Here is a 26720-nt window from a genome sequence, read left to right on the forward strand (position 1 = left end):
AGTGCATTAAATTAAAAAACCACCACCCCTAACAACCAAGGGCTTTGAAATTTAAAAAAGAAAGAGAAAGAAAAAGAAAGTGTATTCATTTTTAAAAATAAGACTGGGGGTGTAGATCAGTAGTACCAAATATGCCTAGCATATGTGAGGCCCTCTGTGAATCCCCAGCACCAAAATTAATAATAAAATAAATCGGCAACAACCAGAGTCTTTGAAATCAAAAAGAACTGTGGTCATATCTTCTTCCTGCTGCTTTCCAGTTGAGTTCCTGTATTTTCTTGTTTATAAAATTAGAATGATAATGTCTATCACAGAGTTGTTTGAGAACTAGCAATAATGTAAAAAAAATGAAAACTAAAACCCCTGGTATTGCTCAAGATTATTGATTACATTCTTTCACTTTCTATTATTTTGTTCCCAAAACATCTCTGATGGGAAATTTGCTTCTTCTCCATGTCCACTATCACCATTGATCTGGGCCTCCCCCTTTCTCTCAGACTGGATGCATGCAAATCCTTCAGTGGTTCCCCACTGGAAGTTCAGGTTCCTGTCCTGGAAGCAAGACCTTGATCTGGTCTCACAGTGACAGTTCCCACATGGGCCAGGCTTTCTTTCTCCTATGGGCCTTTTTACATACTGTGCCCTCTGCTGAGAATGCCCTTCTACCCTCTCTTTTTTTGACATCAACCTATAATTTCCCAGGCCATGCCCATCACCTCATCTCCCCACCCCCTGTGCATAGTTCTTGTTGTGTTCATCCTTGAAGGTATCTTTTATTTATATGCCTTTTTGCTTCCTAGATTACAAACTTCTTGAGGGCAGGAATCCATGTGTGGACATCAGATCCCTGAGTGCTGAGATTCTCAAATAGTTCCTCCAGAGCATCCTGGGTAGGGGGAGAAAGTGAGGCCCCACCAGCAGCTCTGTCAAGCATGAATATTCTTTAAGATAGCACAAGCTTGCGAGCTCTCTCTCTCTCTCTCTCTCCCTCTCTCTCCCTCTCTCTCCCTCTCCCTCCCTCTCCCTCCCTCTCCCTCCCTCTCCCTCCCTCTCCCTCTCCCTCTCCCTCTCCCTCTCCCTCTCCCTCTCCCTCTCCCTCTCCCTCTCCCTCTCCCTCTCCCTCTCCCTCTCCCTCTCCCTCTCTCCCCCCCTCCCCACCCTAGGGATTTAACCCAGGGATGCTTTACCACTGAGCCACATCCCCAGCCCTTTTTATTTTATTTTGAGGCAGGGTTTCACTAAGTTGCTTAAGGCCTCACTAAGTTGCTGAAGCTGGCTCAAACTTTCAATCCTCCTGCCTCAGTCTCCTGAGCTGCTGGAATTACAGGCATGCACCATCCTGCCTAGCTCTCCTCTTATTTTTAAAGTTTTGAATTCTATACCATAAACATGTGTTGTTTTGATACAGTCTTTCTCATCTCTTTTAAGTACATTTATTGCTCCAGGAAGATATCCTGTGTTTATACTGTGACTTTGAGTACCTGGCTTTTTAAAAATTTTTTTAGGCACCGGGGATTGAACTCAGGGGCACTTGACCACTGAGCCACATCCCCAGCCCTATTTTGTGTTTTATTTAGAGACAGGGTCTCACTTAGTTGCTTAGTGTCTCGCTTTTGCTGGGGCTGGCTTTGAACTCACAGTTCTCCCAAGCTGCTGGACTTACAGGTGTGCACCACTGTGCCCAGCTGCATTATCCTTCTGATGCCCAGGAATACTGGCTTCCAGTGACTGTCAAAGGTTGTGACTGCTTTGTTGATGGTGACCACAAATGCAAGTGTTACCTTGAAGGGGAGATGTGAGTTGAGCTACATTTTCTGGTTGTGTTAAATTTGTCATTGGAATTTAGATAGTGTGAATACAGAGCAGCATATCCACCAACCATGTGCTCTCTTGGGCTCTTTCAGCTCCACATGCCTGGGTCTAAGGCCAGCACTCGTTTAGAAGATTATATAAAGATAAATTACATAATTAGACCCACTGTCAGACACATAGCTTATGCTCAGTAGCTGTCAACTGCCCTGATCTTTTCACTACCACCCAGGAAGAGAATGTTTTCATTTTTAAAGAAATGAAGCATAGAAACAAAATTTTGAGTTGGAATAGTCACAGCAGGCCCCCAATAGAGAGTCCCTATGAGAATTCTCCATGCAGAACAGGCCCAAGCACTGGGAGACCTTCATGGAGAGAATCTTCCCAGCCATGATGAAGAAAATTACAAGGCCAAAGACAAGGATAAACCATAGTAATGTCAGCCCCAGAATCACTGATGAAACAGGAAAGTGGCCTGGTTTGATGGAGCGTGTGTGTTATGCCCAGTAGCCCATGCAGAGGGCAGGGCCTCCAAAACTCAGAAATGCCACAAATTCCAGATGGTTCCAATCAAGTGCTCCTCTTCTCTTATAGTAAGGAAGATATTTGACAGTGCTTCAGAGTTTATCACACACAGGTGGCATAGGGTAAGAATTGTTTAGAAACCCAGGTCTACACTGGAGGCCACATAGAACAAATGGCCAGTGGTGTCAGAGTGGATTGGCACACCCCAGTTGTGGATGGAGGATGACAGTGCAAGAAAAGCCAGTTAATGAACCTGTCAAATCAAGGTGACCAAATGAGTTTTACCAACATTTTGTGTGGTACTTCTATACTCTGTGCCATGTGTGCTATACTAAATCTATATAATCTAGAACAAAAAGATACAAATGGATCATCACTCACCATTTGCCTGGCATGGTGGCACATGCCTGTAATCTCAGCAACTTGGGAGGCTACAGCAGGAGCATCTCAGTTTCAAGGTCAGCCTCAGCAACTTAGTGAGACCCTGTCTCAAAAAACAAAAACAAACAAGGTCTAGGGACATAGCTCGGTGGTAGAGCAACTCTGGTTCAGTCCCCAGTACCACCAAACAATAGCAGTGACTCTTCAGTCATGCTCAACCATAACCAAATCCTGATCCCTGTTGTATCCCTAGCTCCAGGGCCACGTCTGTCGCATCCCAGGACTGTTGCAGTTAGCGTGTGTTGAGTGATGACCGGATGCCAGCATTGTACTAGGTGTCAGCACTTTAAGGTCAACATTATTTTCCCAACAATTTTGTGAAGTAAGCAGTAGCATAATCCCAGTTTTAAAGAGGTGGAAAATGAGTGCTCAGAGCAGTTCAATGGCCTGTCCCAAGACACACAGCTATAGAGCCAGGATAAAAATCCAAGCACAGGGACTTAATTGCCTGAGGATATTTGTTGAATGAATGAATGCAAGGAAGGAAAGGAAGAAGGTGGGAGAGAAAAGGCCCGAGCAAGCTGGGGTGAAAGTCTGTGCTAGGTCACTTGGGATCCACAGGTGGGGTGGATTGGTGCTATTTGGGGGGAGGAGCATCATGGAGTGTTCCTAAAGGACATGGTGCTTGAACTTTTGTGCTAGATCCTTCTCTTTCCCACCTTCCCCAGGACATTCTCTCTGCAACTGTCCCATCTCTACTGCACCAGAGTTTTTCTTATTCTAAGTAGCTTATAAATACGCTAAAATATTTCAAAACCTCAAAAAATCCTATCTTTGCCCTGCTGCCCCCTCTGGCTATTGCCACATTTCTCTGTTTCTCTTTATAGAAAAATTCCTAAAAATAATCTGTATTTTATGACTCCCAGTTTCTGTCCTGTTTTCTCTTAAATCCAATAGAATCAAGAGTTTCACTCCCATACGTTCTCATCAAGGTCAGCAGCAGTCCCTGTGTAGCCACACCTTACCAGGCCTGCCACCATGTTTGACAGGATTGGACCCTGTGTCTTTGTCCAGACACACCCTCCCTTGGCTTATCACACTCTGTCCTTCTTTATTTATTCCTTGGTTATTTCCTTCCTTCCCATCAACAGCTTCTTCTGCCTCCTGCAGCGGTACTTGTCATTTCCCCAGTGTTGATCCTTCAGATGCACATTGGTCAGGGCACCCGTGCCGCCTGTGATTGAATCCAGATGTGAAGTGCTCAGATCCTCCCTGTTTTGGCTACCTGTGTCTGCCACCTCCTCTTTCACATAGCACTCATGGTGCTTTGGAGCATGACTAGCCTGCTTTCTCACTTCATCCTCGCCAGAGCCTGGGAATCGTGTGTGGTGCCCATTGCACATGAGGAAGTTGAGAATCAGATTTTCCATCGCTTGCCCAAGGTGTCACAGGTTGTCAGTGTCCTCTGTGAAAGATTCCGATTCCAGATCTGACATTCTTTCCATTTACAACCCATTGTTTGGCCCGAATCCTCAAATTCAGCCCTTCTGAGCGAGGTGGGATAGTGGAAGTTGAGTTCCAGTCTTACCATCTGGATTTCCTCTTGAGTGTGTGGTTTACACTCTTCACCCCCAGGGCTTGGTAGTCATGTTGGCAACACAATGGGTGCTCTTACTGGTTGAAATGCTAAGTCTCCCAAAATGAAAGGCCAGCTGCAGAGTAGGAGAAGAACAAGGGCCGAATGATCTGATCAGACATCTGTGGGGCCTCCTGGCATTTGGAGTGTGAGTGCCTTAGAGAAACTTAACTATTCTGGCCTGAGGGAGTTGGCGACCATTAATCTTGGTGGTTTTGACCGCTGACTGCCCCAGAGGTCCCAGACTGCTGTATGACTCAGAATCCCCAACACTCCCCCTATTCTTCTCTCACTGGGACAGTCAGGAGGCCATTTCTGAGGCATTTTAATTTGGTAATAATTGACATGGCCCAGTGTGCCCAGAGATGCTTTTTAAAGGAGGAGGGGTTGATTAGCACTTACCATCCCTGTTCCATGGCCTTGCACTGCCCTGGGAAGAGTAATACGCCGCTTGCCCTGCTGGGTTCAGGCTTCCCACACCCCAGCTGGCCAGCATTCTCTCCTCTCCATCTTGGGTAACCTGATCCTAGAAGCCTTGAGCTGTCCTACAGCCCTTCTTCAAGCATCTTGCAAGAGCTGAGGTGCACACTACAGAAAAGGAAGTTGTAGCCAAAGGTTTTTCTATTGTGCATGTAGTTCTACTATTAGGAAGGGCAGCTGTCATCCATCTTCCAACTTCTTTGTGAAACTTTCTGGAATTCAGAAAGACCACAGGAACTTACAGTACAAAGGTGAACAAGTAAAGAGTGGGGGGTGAGGAGACGGGCATAAAGAGATTCAAAGTGACACACCCTTATGTACATACTTCCAAAGAGCAGGGTGAGGCTTTCTTGACCCTCTTCTCTACTCATCTCTGGCCATGCCAACTGCTCCTGTGCTAGCACTGGGCACTGTTCCATCCCCTGTGATCACACTGCTGGTAATGTCATGTGAGTAGCTTCTGCACTGGTGCTAAAGAGGAGCTGGAGCACATGCAACCTTCCCCTCCCATGAAGGGGCATGATCTTGGTAAGGTCCTTTATCTTTCTGAAACTCATGTAAATTAATAATGCATAGCATCCACTTAAGCAATCTAGAATGTTATAGTCACTGCCTGGTCGCAGAAGCTTCCAGTAAATTCAGTAATTGCACTGAGGTTATATTTCATTTCCAAAGCACAGTTGTTTACATAAGAAAATACTGTTTCTCTCCTGTTAAAACTTTTGACTTTCTTTTTCTTTTGCCTATCAAATAAAGTCCCAGGTTGTCACTCAACATTTGCATTTGCATTTCAGGCTTTGAATGTTAGTGAAGGCTTAAAAATGTAGATTTCTAGGGGTTGGAGTTGTAGCTCAGTGGTAGAGCGGTTGCTTGGCACTTTGAAGCATTAGGTTTGATCCTTAGCACCACATAAAAATAAATAAATAAAATAAAGATATTTGTTCTACAACTAAAAATAAATTTTAAAAAGTAGATTTCTAAAAAATGACATGGGTGCAGATGAGTTTGTCTCTATTCAATGAGCAATTGCTTATGTAGGGCCCTGGACTAGCCCCCCAGGAGTGAATCAGATGTGACACCCACCCTCCAGTCCCTGCAGGGTGCAGTGCTGAAGGTCGACTTGCCATCAAGTCCAGCCAAACAGAGTAGCTGGGCACCAGAGAGTTGGCAGAGGGCCCAAGGGTGGGGGCGGATGGGAGTAGGACTCAAAACTGGCAGCCAGCCAGGCTCACTCAGGTGCCCCAGCAGAAAGGACCTCTAACCCTAGCAGTCACTGAGCCCTTTCACTGAAGATGTCCTGGTGGTCTCTAGACTGTAGGGCCAAGCCTTGGTGGAGGGTGGTGACTCTAGCCCATAAGGCTAGACTAAAGCCCCATTGAACACATAAGGACATTGAAATCCAGTGGTGTTGAGTGGCACAACTGTAGTCACATAGCAGCAAGGCCAGCACTGGAACACAGTCTTCTGAAAAGTATTCCACTGTCTGTAGCTTATGGTTTCCTGAGATGACTTGGCCTGCATTTTGGAGTGCAGGGTCTGTCAGGGCCATTTCCTCAGATAGTTCCTCAGAAGTTACGGGAATCTTCTGTATGTCTCTATGCACGGTGCTGGGGAGAGGGATGTTAAGTCAGACTCCGGTCCCAGGAATTTACAGTATGGTGAGGGAGGGGTGCCCTCCCTGTGGCCATTGCAGGTGGAGGGGAGTGTGTGATGTGGAGAAGCGCTTGGCCCATTCAGCGGGTCAGGGAATACCTGAGTACGGCTGGAACGCACCAGGAGGAAAAGGATAAGGAATAATTACAGGTAGAGAACAGAAGACCATCCATTACTAGAAGTTGGTCAGGGGTTAGATCAGTAGCCCGATAACACACATTTATTGTATCTCTGTCCAGGCTACTGTGGGTAACCACTGATAACCACTGGGAGTATCATAGTATGGTACACAGGGTAAAAGCAGAGGAAGCTGGACATGTGGGGACATATCAGGAAGGTGGGAAGGGCAGCACCTCTAGCTGTGGAAGTCTGAGCAGCCCTCCACCCCCAATCTTGGAGCCTGGAGAAGGTTCTCATTTCCTTGGTATCAGGCTTATTACAAAGAATCTGTGTGGAACCAAGTATGTTCCTTCTACAGATTCCATCAAGAAACCTTGCTTATTGATCCATCTGTTCCCTTTCCACCACTGAAGCCTTAGTGTGGAAAAGGGCCTGAAGAGCTGATTGTGGGGAAGAAAGCTTTATTCAAGGTTTAGCCCCTGCAGCTCTTCATGAATTAATAACCCAGTGACTGTTCAGTGCCTGGCAGGCAGTGACTTTCCTCCTCTCCCTACAGGCCTGCTGAGTTAGCCACCAAGTACGCCAACTTTTCAGAGGGAGCCTGCAAGCCGGGCTATGCTTCAGCCCTGATGACCGCCATCTTTCCCCGGTAAGTGCTCTCTTTCTTCTGCTGCCTAGACAGCCTGGCCCCACACAGTAGCTCATGTTCTCCAGAAGAAACAAGATTCTGCTCTCACTTCCCTCGCGTGTCCAGCAGTCTCCAGTGTCTGGAAAGGACTGAACCCCACTCTGTGCCTTGCTATGCCTCACCCCACCCTGCACTCAGCAGTGCAGCTTGTTTCAGGGAGAGGAGGGAGGGGACGGAACCTATATGGCCACCCACAGAAGCCAGGCATCCCGAGCAGCCAGGCAGTGCTGCCAAATGGAGACACACTTACTCTTAGTATCAGTGGCCAAAGCTGGGACCCACTAGCTGGCCAAATAAAGTAGGGAACAAAGTTAATTTCTGAGACTGTCCAAGTTTTGAACACCTTTCCTCTTGGTCCATTTGCATTCTGGAGCTTCTGATTTCCTTGGCATTGGGCTTCCTGAAGGAATCTGTGCCTCATCCAGGGAGTTTCTTGTACCAAATGCTACTATCGGGCCTTGCTTACATTCCAACCTTCTTTCTTTCCTGAAGGCCTTGGCATGGAAAAGGGACTGTAAAAGCTAGGATTGTCTTGTCTTGTCCAGAGTGCCTTGAGACTGTCACGGTCATTTAGTTCCTTCAGAAAGTGGTGGGAGCTCTGACTCACAGGGGGGCTCCTCAGGACTCTCCATGCATTGAAATGTAGCATTTGGACCACCAGAGGAGTCCTGGGAGTGACCCCGCTCACTGGAGGAGGTACTACCTTGCCTCCCATCCTTTGAAGGGTGAGATTAGCGCACACAGTGTGCTTGCAAGGGAATGCTGAGCAAGTGCTGCCCCAAAGTAACTCCAGTATACCTTCTCTTGTAAGCTCCCTCTCTTGTCCAGTGTGAGCAATTCCAGCTTAGCTCCTGGTATAAAGCAGAGGCTGTACTGCCGAGTACTCTGCCTGGGATCTACCTTCTGAATTGACTCCAAATACTCTGTTTTCTCCAGCTATTTATTGAGCACCTCTGAAGTGTCTGACATTGTGTTCTATATTCTTTACTTTTGGAAGCCCTCATAACTGTGTCCCCTGGCCCAGATACCTGTGAGTTTTCCTTAACCTGTAAATAGATTTCTTCTATTTTTCCTAATTGAAAGTAATACAAGCATGTGGGAAGAAAACTCAAACAATACCAAAGGATCTATACTGTCCCCCCAGACCTCTTCCCCAGAGACAGCCAGTATTAACATAATTGGGAATATACTGGATTTATTTTTCTATACCTTGATTTTTACTGCTAAAAATATGATAGAGATTATCGTATGGCTAATGGATAATTAGCCATACATGCTCCAGAGAGCATGTATGGCTCCATCTCTCTTTCTTTCTTTTTCTTTTTTTATTTTTGGTGCTAGGAATGGAACCCATGGCCTTGCACATGCAAAGCACATGCTCTACCACTGAGCTACACTCCAGACCCCTTCATATCATTTTTTAAATGATTATATAATCTACAATTGCATGGATGTATCAATTTTATTAAAAGTAAGGTTTACTGAATTTTAATTTATATACAGTAAAATTCACCCTTTAGTGTAGTTCCATAACTAGTTCCATTGATAAATGCATACTTTATATAATTACCACAACAGTTAAGTTCTCCAGGCCCCTTTGTGGTTTATCCCTCTCCTGCCTCCAGTCCCTGGCAACCACTGATCTATTTCCTGTCCCTGTAATGTTCACATAGTATGTAACATTTTGAGGTAGCTTCTTTCTTTTAGTATAATGCATTGCTAATTCATACATGTGCTGTGTGTTCCTTGTTTTTTCTCTTTTATGGCTGAGTAGTATTTCATTATGTAACTGTCACACAGTCTGTCTACTGAAAGGACAAAAGACATGCAGGTTAATTATAATTTGGGGCAATCATAAAGCCACTATACATATAATAGTACAGGTCTTTGTGTAAAATGTATTTTTTAAGGAAATTCCTAGGAGTGTGATGGCTGGTTCCTATGTTAAATATATGACTGATAAGAAACTGCCCAACTGTTTTCCAAAGTGATTTCAAAGCTTTGTTCTCCCACCAGCTGTGAAAGAGTGTTCTAGTGTCCCTGCATCCTTGCCCTCAGTGTTTTTGCCTTTCACTATTCTAGTGAGTTTATAGTGATTATCTCACTGTGGTTTTAATTTGCATCTTACTACTGACTGAAAATATTAAGAATCTTTTCATGTTATTATTTTCTTTATGGAACTGTCTTTTCTACCTGTTGCTGATTTTTAGTTGGGTTGGGTGTTTGTCTTATTGAATTCTAAGGGTTTTAAATATTTTGGATAGTAGCCCTTTGTAAGACAAGTGATTTGCAGGTATTTTCTTGTCTTTCTTTTTATTCTCTTAACCTGTCTTTCACAGAGCAGAAGTTTTAATCTTGATAAAGTTTAATACATCATTTGTTGATTGATTGTATATCCTCTTCTGAGAAGTGTCTGTTCAGGTCCTTGGCCCATTTGTTGATTGGATTATTTGTCTTTTGGTGCTTAGCTTTTTGAGTTCTTTATATACCCTAGAGATTAGTGCTCTATCTGATGTGTGAGGGGTAAAAGTTTGCTCCCAGGATGTAGGCTCTCTGTTCACCTCACAGATTGTTTCTTTTGCTAAGAAGAAACTTTTTTAGTTTGATTTCATCCCATTTATTGATTCTTGGTTTTAATTCTTGCTCTGTAGGAGTCTTATTAAGGAAGTGGGGCCTAATCCCACATGATGAAGATTAGGGCCTACTTTTTCTTCTATTCAACACAGAGTCTCTGGTTTAATTCCTAGGTCCTTGATCCATTTTGAATTAAGTTTTGTGCATGGTGAGAGATAGGGGTTTAAGTTCATTTTGTTGCATATGGATTTCCAGTTTTCCCAGCACCATTTATTGAAGATACTATCTTTTCTCCAGTGCATGTTTTTGTCACCTTTGTCTAATATAAGATAATTGTAATTTTGTGGGTTAGTCTCTGTGTCCTGTATTCTGTACCATTTGTCTACCAGTCTGTTTTGGTGCCAATACCATGCTGTTTTTGTTACTATTGCTCTGTAGTATAGTTTAAGGTCTGGTATAGTGATGCCACCTGCTTCACTCTTCCTGCTAAGGATTGCTTTAGCTATTTTGGGGTCTCTTATTTTTCCAGATGAATTTCATGACTGCTTTTTCTATTTCTATGAGGAATGTCAATGGGATTTTGATTGGAATTGTATTAAATCTGTATAGTACTTTTGGTAGTATGGTCATTTTGATAATATTAATTCTGCCTATCCAAGAGCAAGGTAGATCTTTTCATCTTCTAAGGTCTTCTTTGATTTCTCTCTTTAGGGTTCTGTAGTTTTCATTGTATAGATCTTTCACCTCTTATGTTGATTCCCAAGTATCTTTTTTTTTTTTTTTTTAGGTTATTGTGAATGGGGTAGTTTTCCTCATTTCCTTCTCAGAGGATTTGTCACTGATATACAAAAATGCCTTTGATTTATGGGTGTTGATTTTATATCCTGCTACTTTGCTGAATTCATTTACTAGTTCTAGAAGTTTTCTGGTGGAGTTTAGGAAGAGGGGTGGGAGGGAAAGAGAGGGGACAGGGGATTAGCAAGGATAATGGAATGTGATGGACGTCATTATCCAAAGTACATGTATGAAGACACGAATTGGGTGTCAACATACTTTATATACAAAGAGAGATATGAAAAATTGTGGTATATATGTGTAATAAGAATTGTAATGCAAAAAAAGTACATGTATAAAGACATGAATTGGCGTGAACATACTTTATATACAAAGATATAAAAAATTATGCTCTATATGTGTAATAAGAATTGTAATGCATTCCACTGTCATATTTTAAAAAATAAAATCAATTTTAAAAAGTTTAATACATCAATTTTTTAGTGGATTGTGTTTTGAATGTTGTATCTAAGAAATTTTTCCCCAATTCAAGGTCAAAGGATTTTTGTTTTCTTCTGGAATTTTTGTAGGTTTAGCTCTGACTTTAAGAGCTATGACCTATTTTGTGTGAATTTTTCTATCTAGTAAAATGTAAGGAGTTCCCTTTTGCATATTAATGTTCAGGTGTTCCAGAACCCTGTATTGAAGACTGTCCTTTCCCCATTGAATTACCTTGGCACATTTGTTGAAATGGGTTGAACATTCGTGTGTGGGTACTCCATTGTTCTGTGCCCATCCCTGCACCAGTATCATGCAGAACATGTACAGTCACGTCTTCTATTTCTTCCTTTCCTATCCAGAGACCTCTTCTTTTTCTTACCCTAACACCGGGCAGACTCCAGTGTAGTATTGAATGGACATGACTGGTTACATCATTGGCTGTTGGTGGTTAATTCACCCTCAGCCCCGCACCCATCCCTGGAAATTAGGCCTAGCATTGGTATTTCTTCTTTCTTATCCTGAATCCATCTGATTAGAGGGTTATTGTTTTAGATTCCTGGGAATGTGTGTGTAATCAGAATATACTTTGTCTGATTTTAATACTTTCAAAATGATTGAGATCTGAGTGTTAAGGGATAAAATATGGTCTGTCCTGGTGAATATTCTGTATGTACTAGAGAAGAAAATATTTCTGCTCTTAGATACACCACAGTGTGAATGTACTTAATACTACTGTATACTTAAAAATAGTTCAGATAGTAAATTTTATGTTACATGTATTTTGTCATCATTTTAAATTTAAGGTTCTTTTTTTTTTCCTGTGTGTGTTTGTGTGTACACACCAGGGATTGAACCCAAGGCCTTGTGCATACAAGGCAAGCACTCTACCAACTGAGCTATATCCCCAGCCCCCCTAGTCCTTTTTTATATTTTATTTAGAGACAGAGTCTTGCTAAGTTACTTAAGACCTCACTAAGTTGCTGAGGCGGGTCTTGAACTTGTGCTCCTCCTTCCTTAGCCCCCCAAATCACTGGGATTATAGGTATGTGCCACTGCACCTGTCCCATTTCACTTTTTTATATTCATGTTTTCTTCTGCTTTCTTGGCCCCATGGAACATACTTGTCTTCTGATTCCATCGTGTCATTGGGTTGGTTTCTATTGATGGATTTTTTCTCCCTCTGGTTATGACCTATATTTTTCTATTCTTTATGCCTGGTAATTTTATTTGATTTCAGATATGTAAATTTTACATTTTCCTGTGCTAAATTTTGTATTCCTTTAAATAGTGCTAGATTTGGGTTGGGCATGTAGTTAAGTTACTTGGAATTGGGGATAGCCCTTTAAAGTTTGCTTTTGATGTTGCTAGGGCAGGTCTTGAGCAGCTTTTTGTCCAGGGCTAATGTATCCCCTTTCCTAATGCAGTGCCCTCTGAGAACACTGCCCAGTGCCTCCTGTGTCATCAGGTTGTTCCACTCTGGCTGATTCATTTCCACTCTGGTTTGTATGAACACAAACAGCCTAGAGGACTCTGGACACCAGGAATTGTTGACATACTGCTCCCTGTGGTCCTTTCCTCAGCCTCCAGGCTTCCTCTCAGACATTTACAGATTAGTACTTGGCCAAAGATTTGAGGAGACCCCTTTAAAGATCTCCATAGCTTTCTGTGTCATTTGCTCTCTTCTAAACATTGATCTGTTCTCTCAACTCATAAAGACCACTGAGCTCTGGTTATATTCCCCGTCCATATATGTTGGACACTGTCCTCAGACAGTAAGCTAAGCAGTTATGGGGCTCACCTCATTTGTTCCCTCTTTTGGGGGCAGTTCTGTACTGTTATCCAAAGCCTGAAAACCCACCGTTGCCCATGTCTGACTGGTTTTCTAGATGTCTAAGGTACGAAGACAAATCCTGTTTCTTCTGTTCCATGATGGCCAGAAGCACAAGTCCTTTGATCCTCATTCATGAGGTACAGGATGTCTCCTAGTCTAGTTAGTCTGATCTAGGCAATTTCCCAACTTTACTATTACATTACTATTAGAAATATCGCTTCAGTGAATAATTGTATTTTTACATCATTTCCCACATATGCAGATTATCTAGAATAAAGTAATATTTCTGGTTCACAATTTATAGGCATTTTAATTTTGAAAGTTATTGGTGGTTGTCCTCCATGGCAGTTTTTGAGTGTACCTATATACACAGTTTATGATAGTGCCTTTCTCTTGTCTTGTTTTATCTTTGAAGTTTTTTTGTTTATATTTAAATTATTAATCCATCAGGGTTTGTTTGTTTTTTATTTTTTTCATATGAGTAACTAGTATTTCATAACATTTTTGACCAAGAAAATACTTAAATAAATTCAAGATTTTTATTTATGTAGCATCAGTACTTTGACAGAAAAGGTTCTGGTGCAACTATTTTGACATGACCTTAAAACAAACAAACAATTAAATCTTTATTTATTACCAAATGCTGTGTGAAGCAGTCATTCTCTTCCCAAGCCCTAGTCTTCTGAGCCCATCTAGTCACTGACTCTCACACTGGACCCGGACTGGGGAATAGGCACTTTAAGTGGGGGGTGCTGACTGCCAGCCTGTCCTGCCTGTCTGAGAAGTCAGCCTGCTCCTTCTCAGACCTTTGTGCTGTCTGCTGACAAGTCCTCTTTCCCTCCCTTGTGCCTTGCTTGCTTCCTGTGTGGGAGAGATGGGGAGGGAATGGCAGCAGGGTCCAAAGGATTTATCGTGCATCTACCCTTCTCCAAGCTTTGGATTAGGGATTTTTATCTTTTTTGGTCTCCATAGAGTGGAAAGTCTCCCCTTACTCTCTCTTGCACTCCCATGCACATGTACCCACTTTTCTCATGCTGTACCACCGCAGTACCTCACACATCACTGGTATTATAATTATTTACTGGTGTATCGTCCTCCATGGTAGGCCATGTACCTCTTAGCATGGAGCGATGGTCTGCCAACCAATCTAGAAGAGCTTTCAGCACTGAGTAGACACTTCATATTTGTTTTGTGAATGGATATTACTTTCTGCCCTCTGGATATTAAGAGTCTGAGGGTTTGAAAATGTTGATAAGACACTTTGAGTGACAGCTAAGGAAGAAAAATAATTATTATGACATATTCTAATACATACTACATTGGAAAGAGATGAGGTTTGGAGATAGAAAGTATTCATAGCTTTCTTACTTTATAGGCTATGCAATCTTGGAAAAGTGATTAAGAAAATGAAATGTGATGATTTATCTTGGAGCCATAAATGTTATTAGATCATTGCAGCAGAATTTAATGTTAGGCACATAACAAGTGAATTGTTTTCTCAGTGACTTTCATTATGGTTAGATAAGATGTTTGGATTTTTTTTTTTTTTAAGGAAGAAATACAGATACCAGAGTAGGTCATAGTAAATACTTTAAATGTTGGCTTAAAGAAGAACTATAATTCATTTGAATATAATTTATTCAGAACCTTAATTGACACTCTCCATTTTCCTAACAATACTTTGCTTCCTACATTTGAGGGTTATTTTGTGCTTTGGTGAAAGTATCATGCCTTTTAGATGGTAACCAGTAGGCCTATGCAAAATAGGTGGCATCTTCAGGCAAAGCCTATGACCACCAGTTTCGGCAGAAGGCAGAGCTGTAACCCATGCTGTGGACACACTGCAGAGCAACATCAGCAGCAGCCAGTGATAGCTAACATCATCTATTGGGGGCTTACTTTGTATCAGGTCCTATGCTGGTAAGAGTTTTTCCTCTCTCTTCTGTTTTAATCCTCTTATCAATCATAAGAGAAACGTAGTCTAGTGTATAAATATGAGGAAATGGAGAAACAGAAGTCGAGCAATTTGCCTGAGGTCATACAGGAAGTAATGAAACCAACTTTTGAACCCAAACATTTGACCACAGAGCACATTCTACCCCCTTTCACGGCTGCTGTTTCATGGGCAGGTGGCTAATGGCCAGAGTACAGCCTGGTGGTGGCTGATGAGGTGCCGGTGTAGAAATTGCCGCCTTACCCAGCTCTACAGAGGAAAACCACACTTCTCTTGAGACACACTTTGATTTAAGAAGACTGGTGGGTGTGGTGTACATCTGTGATTCTCATACTGCTAAGGAATCACTGCCATGGTCCAAGCTGGCTGTGTTCCGTAGAGTGCAAGGATGGCTGCCGAAACCTTGCACAGCTCTCTGAGGCAGGAAGTCTGGAGCGCTGACACAGTCCCAGCTGCCTATTTTGGGACCCTTGCGTGAGAAGATGCAGGAGGCCTACTGCACTGCCTGGGGGCTTTGAAAGCTGTGGGCTCTTGGCCAGGTTAGCTGGGTAGCTGGTATCCCCACATTCCAAAGCCCTCCCCTCTCTGCCCTTCAGAGAAGAATCCTGGGATTTTTATTACTACAACACCAAGGAAGTGTGGTAAGACTGAGAGGCATCCTAGCTAAGCTTTGTCCCATACCATAAATTGCAGGGGAAAGTAGAGCACGGTCCCTTCCTCCACTTCTGCAGAATCACTGTCCTTCCAGACTGGGAGCAAGATGGACACAGCCCCTTCCTTGCCAGGAGGAGTGTGATAAAGACAGGCTGAGATTGCCTTCTCTACTTCCTCTTATCCCTCTAATTCTGAATCTGTGTGATCTAGCCTGTGCTTCTACCCTTCCCCTCTTTTAAGTACTCTTGACCAGATCAAGAAAAAGTAATTCCTGATGAAGGCAGGGGGTAGATAAACCTTTTTTGATGGTCTTCCTCCACTATGAAACACTCTATTCTCTTCAGTTCTTTGTCCACACACCCTCCCGGCCCCCCTTTGACTTTTCGATGATTCCTTCTCAGTTTTTACTGCAGGCAACCTGCTCCTGTGCCCATCTTAGATACTGGTGTTTACCAGGGTCCATATGGCCCTCCTCTCCTCTGGCTTCACCACTTTGTTTAACACGTGCGCTGACAACTCTCAACCTTGTTTCTCTGCTGATCTCTAACCTACTTGGGTGACTCAAAAGTGTCTCAAACTCAATGTCCCCTCAGTATTCAATACTTTGAATCAATCCATGTTATTTCAGTAACATGTCCACTCTCACCTGAACCAGAAATATGGGAGCTAGTCTTTCTCTTTCCCCTCTCAACTGAATATCTAAGCAGCATTGAATCCTGAGGTTGGAAGATCAGCTTAGCTCCTTCCTCTGAGCCCCAGTCCTCCAACCTCATCCACTCCTCAGGATCCTGAATCTTCATTCTCTTCACTGGCTCCTTATAGTACTACTTAATCATACTCAGGTTTCCCCATCCCTTGAAGATTGTCACATCGACTACCTGATATGCTGTACACCTAATAATAAGAGCTTCCAGTTATCAGGGCAGTTGTGTGCTGTGTAGTCACTCATTCAACGAAGTGCCAGACATTTTCCTAGTGCTGGACCTTCAGCATGTCTAATATGCCTAAAATCTTTCCCCTCAGAGATCCTACTGCAGACACAGAAAACCTATGCATTAATGTCACATGGTTGTTGGAACTCTTACTGTTTGTCAGCCACTCTGCTAAACGCTGTGTATTCATGACCTGTCAGCCTTTACAACAGCCCCGTGCAATAAGTGCTGTTGTACCCATTTTGTAGATGAGAAAGCTGTAACTCGCTTGAGGACACAGTGGCACAGAATCAGCACTCACCAACCCCACATGCTGTGCTGAATCATGGCTCTCAACCATGCGCCTACAGAGGAATGCAGATTCCTTTTGTTCAGAGGGTATATTAAATATTTTTGGGTAGGTAATCCCTGCAGTAAAATCCCTGGGTACTAGGAAGAGCAGGAGTGTTCAGTAACCAGAGCTTCTCTGCAGAGTGTGCAAGGGTAGCCTGCAGTGGGCTGGCAGATTAAATGCCTGACCTTGACCTGGACTCCAGCCTGAAGCTACAGGATTTCCATCTGAGTCCAGTTAGTTTCTCTGCCATCATCCCCTGCGCCATATGTTCCTTAGCATCACACCTGACTTCTATTTTCTGTTTTTAAACCAATTCTTTATCTTTGTCTTTACCCCTTCAAGGAACTCAGCACCCTCGTACCCTAAACTGTACACCTCATCTCTTTCCTCTTCACTCTCTTCCAACCCTCATAGGTGGGAATGTAGTAGATGCCCAAAAGTTGTGTTTTCTTTAGGAAAATCTCCTTCCACGCTGCTTTGAACAGGTGAATACTGTCGACCCACCTGTGGAGATTTCCCAAGTTATGTCGTTATGTGCTGTAAGAGAAGTTCTAGGCTTCTGACTCTTCCTGATGGTATCAGAGTGCATCTTTTCTCCTGCCCCAGGTCAGGACCTGAGGAGCTTTGTCTCATCCTCCTCTGATTTCTGCTTGAGGGTGAGGCCAGGCTGAAGCCTCAGTAGAATGTCCCACACAGGGCATCTGTTGTGTGCTGTGGAATCAAAAGTGATGCACACTAGTCTGCAACAAGATATTTGAGAAACTGAAAATAAGGTTTGGAAACGTATAACAATTAGAGTAAGTTTATGTTGGTGAATTTAATACTTTAAAAATGGGGCTTTATATTTTGTATGTGTGCTTATTTTTCTAGTGATTTCCTTTTTATTTTATTTTATACAGTTATTGTTCTGTGGCAGAATTGAAACTTAAAAAGCAAAACTAACTGGTCCTTCACAGATGGTTGAGAAGCATTGAGCCACAGTGGAAAGAACAGGGCTGGCTGGGCTTCACTCTCTGAGCCTCCTTTTTCCATCTGGTTGATTACCCCAGGGTGAAGGGGACAGTGCTTTGAGTCACATATGTATCCAGGCATATGTGCCCAGGAGTGGTAAAGACAGAGGAGACCCCTAAGCCAGAGGATTGATGAGAGGCTGGCTGGTGAAGGAGATGTGTGAGCTATCCCAGGAAGCTGGAGCTTCTGTAGCAAGGCCAGGCACCCTGGTGAAGGCCGCTTCTTCCCTTGAGACTAAGCCCAGGGCTCCCTTTGGCTAGAGAGCAGGAATCCTGAAGGTGCTCCGAAGCGCAGTCCCTGGGGAGAGCAGGCAGCCGGGCTGCATTCCTGTGGTATTTGAGGATTGATCTTGTCAGATTAGCAGCTTTGCTTTTCTTGGTTCAGGTACAAGATCCCCACGTGGGGAGCTGTGCTTCTTGAGAAGAGCAAAAGCTGATGAAAGCTTAGAACGTGAGGCTCCAGGCCAGCCCTGTACCAGTTCCTCGATGAGAGGGAGGCCCCAGGTGTCAGCTCCACCTACACAAAGTCCCAGGGGTGAGGCAGCAGCTGGGCAGAGAGCAGGATGCTGGCACCTTTGGTACATTGTCCTGCTTTTCCTTCTCTTATCTGTCCTCAGAGAGGTAGGTCACTGTATGGCTAGCCTTTTATGAATAAATAGCAGAAGCTGGCAGGGAGGAGCATGACTGAGGCCTTACCTCTCCCAGCCCGTGCCCATCCCCTGTCATGGGAGCTCTTGACTCTCTGCCCCAGTGCATGTGGAGTCCAGACCTGGGCAAATGAGGTAGCCAGGGAGCCCCTGGCGAGGGAATTATACTCCTCACCAGTGCAGCAGCATGAAGGCAGGCCTATTTGACGAAAGTAGGCTATGGCATCTCTGTGCCTCTGGTGTTAGGACAGACCCATCCTCCTCTCAGGTTCTCCAAGGGCTTAGATTGGGTTTTCAGCAGCGGGCTAACTGGAGACCGTGCGCTGCAGCATCTTCACTCTGCTGCTCAGCCCTCCAGATAGTGTGTGTGGGTCCAGGGCCAGCTGCAGAGCTTGTTCCAAAAAGTAACATCCAAATGGGGCAAGACTGCTAAATGGGCAAGGCATGTGCTTGGGAACTGGGCTCAGAAACCAACTCTGTGGGGCCTAATTGGGGCTGGCTTGGTACCTGCTATCCCCATTGGCAGTGCCTCCTTGTGTCTGATCCATGAGCTTCTATCCTGGTAAAAAGGGCTGTCTCGGGCTGGGGATGTGGCTCAAGCAGTAGCGCGCTCGCCTGGCATGTGTGCGGCCTGGGTTCGATCCTCAGCAACACATACAAAGAAAGATGTTGTGTCCACCGAAAACTAAAAAATTAATATTAAAAAAATTCTCTCTCTCTCTCTCTCTCTGAAAAAAAAAAAAATCTTATTTGTTAAAAAAAAAAAAAAAGGCTGTCTCCACCTCATTCTCCATCTCCCCCATGTGCCCTCATGCACACCCCCAGGATCAGCAAAAGAGGTTAAGCACAGGACTTTCCTCAGCTTTGTTTATCCTTAGGATGCTTTTGACCTTTTGACCTTTTTGACCTTAGGATGCCTGTGCTCCTGTACCTCTTCCTTGCTGCCCAAAGACTGCTGCATGCACAAGTGCCCCTGATATCCAGATCCCTTTTCCCAGTGGGCTTCTCCCCACTCCTCCCCTACCCCTGAGGAATGACACAGGGTTGGAGTAGATTCTGTGAGCCCATTTGGTTCCCCTGAGGGAAAGAATCCCTCTTCAGAAACAGTGGTCTTTATTTAACATGGTCATCAACTGCCTTTGTTGGAGCCGTTTCTTGTCACCTTGAGTTCCTGGGATAGAATTTTAAAAAGTGCAAGAGACAGCAGGACAGAGTGCAGCAAACTGTGCTTGGTGTGGGTGGTGGGAGTTGAGGAAGGCTGCTCATCTAGGAGATTTTCCAGTGGGCTCCAGCAAAGTCTCTGGCCCTCAGAGATACACTGCTTTGCTGTCACTCTGATTATTGGTAGAAAACATGGGGTTCAAGGGCTGCAGGCCAGCCAGCGAGAGCTGTCAGCACAACCCCAGCTGCACATAGGGTACAGGTGCAGAAGGAAGGGGTGAGCCTGGCTCCATCCATCTCTGTTTCAGGCCACACACTCAGGGACTCCACCGAGGAGAATTTGCTAAAGGAAGGACCAAATGTTCTCTGGTATACAGCTGTACCCCAGGGCCCGCTTTTGTGGATGGCAGGTCTTCCTGTTTTGCAGATGAGTCCTTTTCAGGGTGAGACTTGGAAGCTGGATGCACCAAAAAAAAGGTAACCTAGGGGCCTGGGCTATACAGGTTATAGCCACAAACTGGAGGGCGGCCTGTTTTTTCCCCAAGCCATGACTGAGCTGATTCCTGGCTATATTTCAGATCTTTTCTGAGGGTGGGCCTGAATTTCAGGAAGCAGGGAGCTTTGTAGCTGGGCAGAAGTGGTCTGGCCATGCTCAGACTGTCATTTCTTGGCACTGAAATGAGAGCTGTCAGGGTAGATGGAGAAAGAAATCTTTGCCCCCTGACTTCACCACTGGGTCATTGATCCTTGTGGTTGGAGCCATGCCAGTTCCTATGCCAGGCTCACAGCATCTCATTTATGCTGTCTTAGCAAAAAACAAGGCAACAGGGTTCTCCCTTCTCCAGTCCATGCAAGTGAGAAGAGCTTAGGCATTAGGGTGAGGAAGACCTGGATTTCAATCCCAACTTTTCCTCTTGGCTAGCTGTGCAGCTCTGGGCTAGTTACTTAGTCATGCTGAGCTTCACCCTCCTCATCTGCAAAACGGGAATAGTGGTTGCTACCTCCCAGGCAGCTGTGGGGTTGCATGAGACCCTGTCCATGAGGTGTGTGGCCTGCACTCAGTGCTTAGTCAGGGCAAGAAAGTGTTGTTGTTCTTCTGTCCTTCCACTCTACCCACCGTGACTCTAGAGACACCTCTGGTAATGCATCTTGCCTGGCAGCTATCAGGACTTGCGTAGATTGTGCATATAAACCCAGGTGATTGACATTTGTTGATAAAGGAATGCCACATGTATCAGGAAGTGTGGCTGTTGTCAACTCCAGCCACACAGGATGCAACTGATAACTTATAATTTAGTAAAAAAAATAAAATAAAATAAAACTGAGTTGTCAGAGCAGAGCATCCAGGAATGGATGTCTCCTAGTACCTAACCCCGAGGGGCATTGCCCTGTAAACCAGTTTTTAACATCTGCATGCCACACATGCTGTTCCCCAGCCAGGAGTGCTTCCCTCCATCTTGGCCTTAACTTATTTCAGTGAACAGCTTGGCCATCTCTGGCACCAAGCACTGCAGTCTCTGCTCACAGAACTGCTTGTAGCAAGCTTCTCCCCTCATCAGGGGCCTGAAAAAGGCAAGCACTGAGCTTGGTGAGATGCCACGTGTATGTGCCTTCTGGAGTGTCCCTCCTCACCTTCGCCACCTTTAGAAAACTCAGTTTCACCTCCTCTACAAATCTTTCCCCAGCCTGGGTCTTGCCAACTCGTGCGTCTTTTTCTGCGGTCCTTCCATGTGCACTGAACTGCGCTTTCCTCCTGGCTCCTCCACTTCTCCTTGCCCAGTTTTTATCTTTAATTTACCTGTGTCACCACCTACTGCCTGAATGAACTGGGGCCAGTTCCCATTTCCGTGCGTTTATCTGTTCAGTTGCCATACTTTTCCAGGCTGGCTTCGGTTTGGGGAGGGAGGTGAAAATGGAGATCCTGATGACTTCCTTGGGTGCGCTGCCCGGTCCACTGTGCTGCCAGCCTGAAGCAGCACCACCAGCATCAACAGTGGGAAGAGTCGGCAGTGGCTCTGATGATATATTAAACTCTAGAGCATTCCTCCCTCAAAATATTGAGATTGATGCCCTCCTTCAATTTGCTCAGACAGTTGGGAATTTTGTGGCTATTTGTTTATTCCTGCAATTAATTTTTACTGAGCACCAGGCTCTGGTCTTGAAAAATGCAGACAGGGCCCAAGTTCAGCATCTGGGGGAAATAAATTGAAGCTATACCTCAAAGTTCTGGTCGTATTCACATCAAGTTGGAAAGCAAGGGACTTGGCCATATACCCCCTCACCACTGCATCCCAGCACCTAGCCTTGGACTGGCTACAGCACACTGCTGAGTGGGTAGGGTGGTGGGGAGGCCCCAAGCCTGCCCAAGCCCAAGGCCTTCTCACAGTACCTCTGTGGGCTATGGCAGCAACCAGAGGATGACAGCTTTGGAGTTTCAGAAGATCAGGCTTGTGAATGATTTTGCATGGACTAGGGTTATAGACAAACAGAAATGACATCTGAAAAGACTCCTCTGAGCCAGTTTTCTTGGCACATTCATCCAAGTCAAGCCCAAACAAAAGGCTGTTGATGACATTTCTTCTGCACAAGTCACGAAAAGCTGCAGACTGAGGGTGAGCAGTTTCTGCTTCTGCAATTCAGAAACCATAAAGAATGAAGAATGGCTTGGGGAAAGCATGGCTCCATCATTAAATCAGCATCCGCCCCTTAACATTCTGCATGTCTACACAGTGCAGGCTTAATCCTGGGAGCCCCCTGCAGTGAATGCCCTCAGGGAATGGGCAGAGCTTCCCCCCAACTTCCACCTGTGTGGGGGCTGTACCCAGGCCTCCAGTCAGATCAGCACCTCCCAGGGCCCCATTTGGATCCTGCCCATGATGACTGCTCACCTGACTCCTGAGCCCCAGAGACACTAGATAGATTCTTGCCCTTCTCCAGCCTCTAAGCACCCACTCTGCCAAGTCCTTGCAGAGCTCTGGGGGACAGTGACAAATAAGAAATAGCTGCTGCTTCCCAGAGCTACCGTGAGTGGGCAGTGTGGTGACTGCAAGGACAAAGCAAGCATAGGGAGCTGTGCATGCTCCCATGAGGGCATCTGACCAAACTGCAGGCTACAGGGTCTTGCTAGAGGAGGTGCACCTGTGCCCACAACTGGTGCAAAATTAGAAACTGGCCAGGCACCCAGCACCCACCACTCAACCATGGACTCCTGAAGCATTTGCTGCTGGAGAATCCTTTAGCCCTCACAGGTCCAAGTTTGGGAAGCTGGTGTGTTACCATACTACTGTGTTGCCCCAAAGAAAGCCCAGCCTACATAGTGCCCATGCCCACTAAGGCTCCTACTGCACCATGCTGTCTTGACACTGTGCCCACCTATTGTCCTGTGAAGCAGGAGGGAAGTTGTCCTCAGCAGCTCAACTGACCCAACCCTGCAAACCACACAGGAAGCACCTGAGCAGCCCATCTGAGCATTTCAGCCTGCAGAGACCCTTAAACAGCAGTCAAATGGCCCCACCCTCCTTCCCACTGTCCCCAAAATAGCCAGAAAGCCCCACTTACCCACCCACCCACCTCAGCCCCCTGAAAGCAGCCAGGTACTTCTTTCATCTCCACCCCTCATGACCCTGTGCAGCCCCATCCACCCACCCTCAGCCCTGGGAAGGCAGGCATGCTGCCTTTCCCCTAGTGGCTCAACCTGCCAAGAAAACCCAGAATCCCCCAGGTGTCCCCACTCATTCTTCTGCAGCCCAGGAATCAGCGATCTTTGGCCCTGGGAAGGAGCTAGGCAACCTGTTCCAAGCAAGTTGGTCCCCAGAGGCCCCATAGAGTCACTTTTGCAGACCTTGGACATTGATGGCAGCCTTTCTTGATTCACTGGTCCTGCTTGGTTCCTATATATCCCTCAGATGCTGACAGGCACCCAGTCTAATTGCAGGTGCTCCCACTGGGGCCCATCTAGGCTGCCCCACTCCCACATGACCCTTAGAAATTGATAGTCAACCCCCACACACAGCTGGGAGCACCATTCCCAGAACTAGCAGTACGCCCCCTAGCCTCTGCAGCTTAAAACACTAAGATACTTGCAGACATCACTGCCAGGCATTGGTGATGGCTAAAGAAGCCACACCGACATTACATTAAAGCATCCCTGGGGAACCAAAGCCAACGCACACTATTCATCTAACACTGCAGGACCCTCCAAGACATCACCAGGAGAAAACCTTTTACTACAAAACAACACTATAAAATGGGTAGAGGAGGCTGACCAACCAGCTGCACAGATATCAAGACAGGGACACAAGGAGGGTGGAAAACAAAGTAACATGACACCTCCCGAGGAATAAGATGACCCTAGCAATGGACCCCAAAGAAAACAAAGTTGACAAATGGCCAGAAGAAAATTCAAAATATCAGTTTTAAAGAAACATAATGAAATGTAAGAGACCACAGAGCGACAATTCAATGAACTTAGGAAGGTGATTCATGAAATGAATGAGAAATTCAACAGAAATAGAGATTACTTATAAAAGCAGAAACCTTTGAGCTAAAGAATTTATTTTTTTTTATTTATTTTTTTAAATATCTTTATTTTATTTGTTTATTTTTATGTGGTGCTGAGGATCGAACCCAGTACCTCACACATGCAAGGCAAGCGCTCTACCACTGAGCTACAGCCCCAGCCCCCTGAGCTAAAGAATTTAATAAGTGAAATTTTAAAGTACACTTGAGCCTCAGCAGCAGAATGAATCTAGTCAAACCAACAAAGAAAAAAAAATAATAGAAGAGAAAAATTTAAAAAGAGAAGAAAGCCTTTAAGACTTATGGGACACCATTAAATTGCAAATATTCATATTATGGGTGTTACAGAAGGAGAAGAGAGAGAAAAGGTCATTAAAAAAAAAAAAAAAACACTGAATGAATGGCCTGGCACAGTGGCACATGCTTGTAATCCCAGTGGCTTGGAAGGCTGAGGCAGGATTGTGAGTTCAAAGCCAGCCTCAGCAATTTAGTGAGGCCCTAAGCAACTCAGTGAGACCCTGACTTTAAATAAAATTTAAAAAAGGAGCTGGGGATGTGGCTCAGTGGTTAAGCACCCCTGCATTCAATCCCTGGTACCAAAATATATACATATTTTTTTTTAATGAAATAAATGCTGAAAACTTTCCAAATCTTTCCCAAGATTTGAACTAATCTAAGAAGCTTAAAAACCCTGAATAGCTTTGACTAAAAAAGATACTGTCTGTGGCATATTATAGTCAAACTGTCAAAAGTATAAGAGAAAATCTGTGCCAGGTCACAGATAAAGGAACCCCATTAGACTAATAACAGACTTCTTTGCAGAAACCTTACAGGTCAGGAGAGAATGAGATGATATACTCAGTCCTGAAAGAAAAAAAAAAAAAAACTGCCAAGAATAATGCTACTATACCCTGCAAAACTATCCTTCAAACATGAAAGAGACGTCTTTTCCAGGCAAGCAAAAGCTAGGGATATAGCACAGTAGTAGAGTGTTTGTTTGCCTAGTATGTGCACACCCTGGATTCAGTCCCCAGCAACACAAACCCATTGGGGGGCGGGGGCGCAGACAAGCAAAACCTGAAAGAATTAGACCAGCCCTACACCTACCATCATGAAAGCACAAGAAAGTACAAAACTCACTAATAGAGCAAACACACAAAGAGAAGAAAAATCAAACCTTATCAATACAGAAAACCATAGATATTCCTGTCCTTGTCCTGTCTCCTCTTGCTTTACTTTAAGCCACCGAGGACTGTGGACTGCAGCCTTGAGCCTTGGAGCCATTAACCAAAACTGGATTCTTTTTGATATTTTATTCCTACCAAGCTTCCCCCAATGTTAGGGCTATGTGGAGACAGGTGTGTCTCCACATCCTCAGGACCTGGAGTTTACCCAGATGTCAAATGGTTAGTGATTACTTCTCTGGAAAGTTGTGCTTCTGCATCAAGAATTGGATTGTTCATTAAAGTAGACAGTAGGTGGTGCATGCCTGTTATCTCAGCCACTCAGGAAGCTGAGGCAGAAGGATCTCAAGTTCAAGGTTGGCTTGGGCAACTTAGCAAGACCCTGTCTCAAAATAAAATATGCTCTGGGGATGTAGCTCCATCATAGCACTTGCCTAATGCTCAAGGTTCTGGGTTCAGTCCCCAGTGCTTAGGGAGAAGACAAAAGGCAGTAGAAATTAGGGCTCCATCAGTTTAGGAGCCTCACACTTGCTGCTGTGTCTTGCATATAGTTGGACTACAAAAGGAGCTTCATGGAATTGAAGCAGTTGGTGGTAAATTAAGTGTGACGGCAGCAAGGGAAAACATGGCGTACACTGTGGAATGCCTCCAAGATGATGTCAGTGTTCTAGTTGAGTTCCTGCACCATATTACCACAGCCCCCGAATTCCATCATTAGGAAGTAGCTGCCCTTCACTGTGAGCTAAGGATTGACAAAGCTGTGGCTTTTCACAGTCCATAGACTCTTGTCATCAGATTTGCTTGCTGCAGCTTACCAGAATGCCCTGGCTAATTCCTTGTATTGTACTCACTATAGAGCTGGAAAATGACCTCAGAGGAGTAAACATTGCTATGTTCAGAGCTATTTTACAAGTGTACAGATGGCCTTGATTGACCTGGTGAGTCATCCTGCTCTAAAGCAAGTTGCTGAACAGTCTCTCTGCACAAGGGGTGGGCTTCATTTATGGGCTGTAAAGGCCAGGTACCATGGGGGTGAAATTTGACAAGAGAGTTGAGGCAACTTTGTCCATGCTGCCTTTGTAGCAGAAATCGCTGTCACAGGAAGTGCAGAAGCAATTTGATTTGATGTTCTTCAACACGCCCTTGGACTACATGTCAAGAGGGGCAACAATGCCTCTCTGAGGTGATCCTTCATGTTAATTACCCTGATCTGATTGTTACACATTGTATACATGTATTGAAATGTCACTCTGTGCCCCATAAATATATCTATGATACTTGTCAATTAAGTATAAAGATACAGCAAAAGAAACAAACATGCTTCGAGTATAAAAGTCAAGGGTGGTCTGAGCCC

General features: G+C 44.7%; 1 protein-coding gene and 1 pseudogene across 2 annotated transcripts in view; both read left to right on the plus strand.

Moving 5' to 3' along the window:
- St3gal3 (ST3 beta-galactoside alpha-2,3-sialyltransferase 3) overlaps positions 1–26720 on the plus strand; it is a 193473-nt gene that overhangs the window by 117283 nt on the left and 49470 nt on the right. For both annotated transcript variants that reach the window (XM_027937363.3, XM_027937365.3), the window contains one exon: positions 7161–7253. In XM_027937363.3, coding sequence (XP_027793164.1) covers positions 7161–7253 — 93 coding nt within the window. The remainder of the gene's footprint in view (positions 1–7160; positions 7254–26720) is intronic.
- LOC114094061 (cytochrome b-c1 complex subunit 2, mitochondrial pseudogene) lies at positions 18691–26553 on the plus strand (annotated as a pseudogene).

The sequence above is a fragment of the Marmota flaviventris genome, chromosome 10 (assembly GCF_047511675.1).
Source record: "Marmota flaviventris isolate mMarFla1 chromosome 10, mMarFla1.hap1, whole genome shotgun sequence".
Classification (NCBI taxonomy): Eukaryota; Metazoa; Chordata; class Mammalia; order Rodentia; family Sciuridae; genus Marmota; species Marmota flaviventris.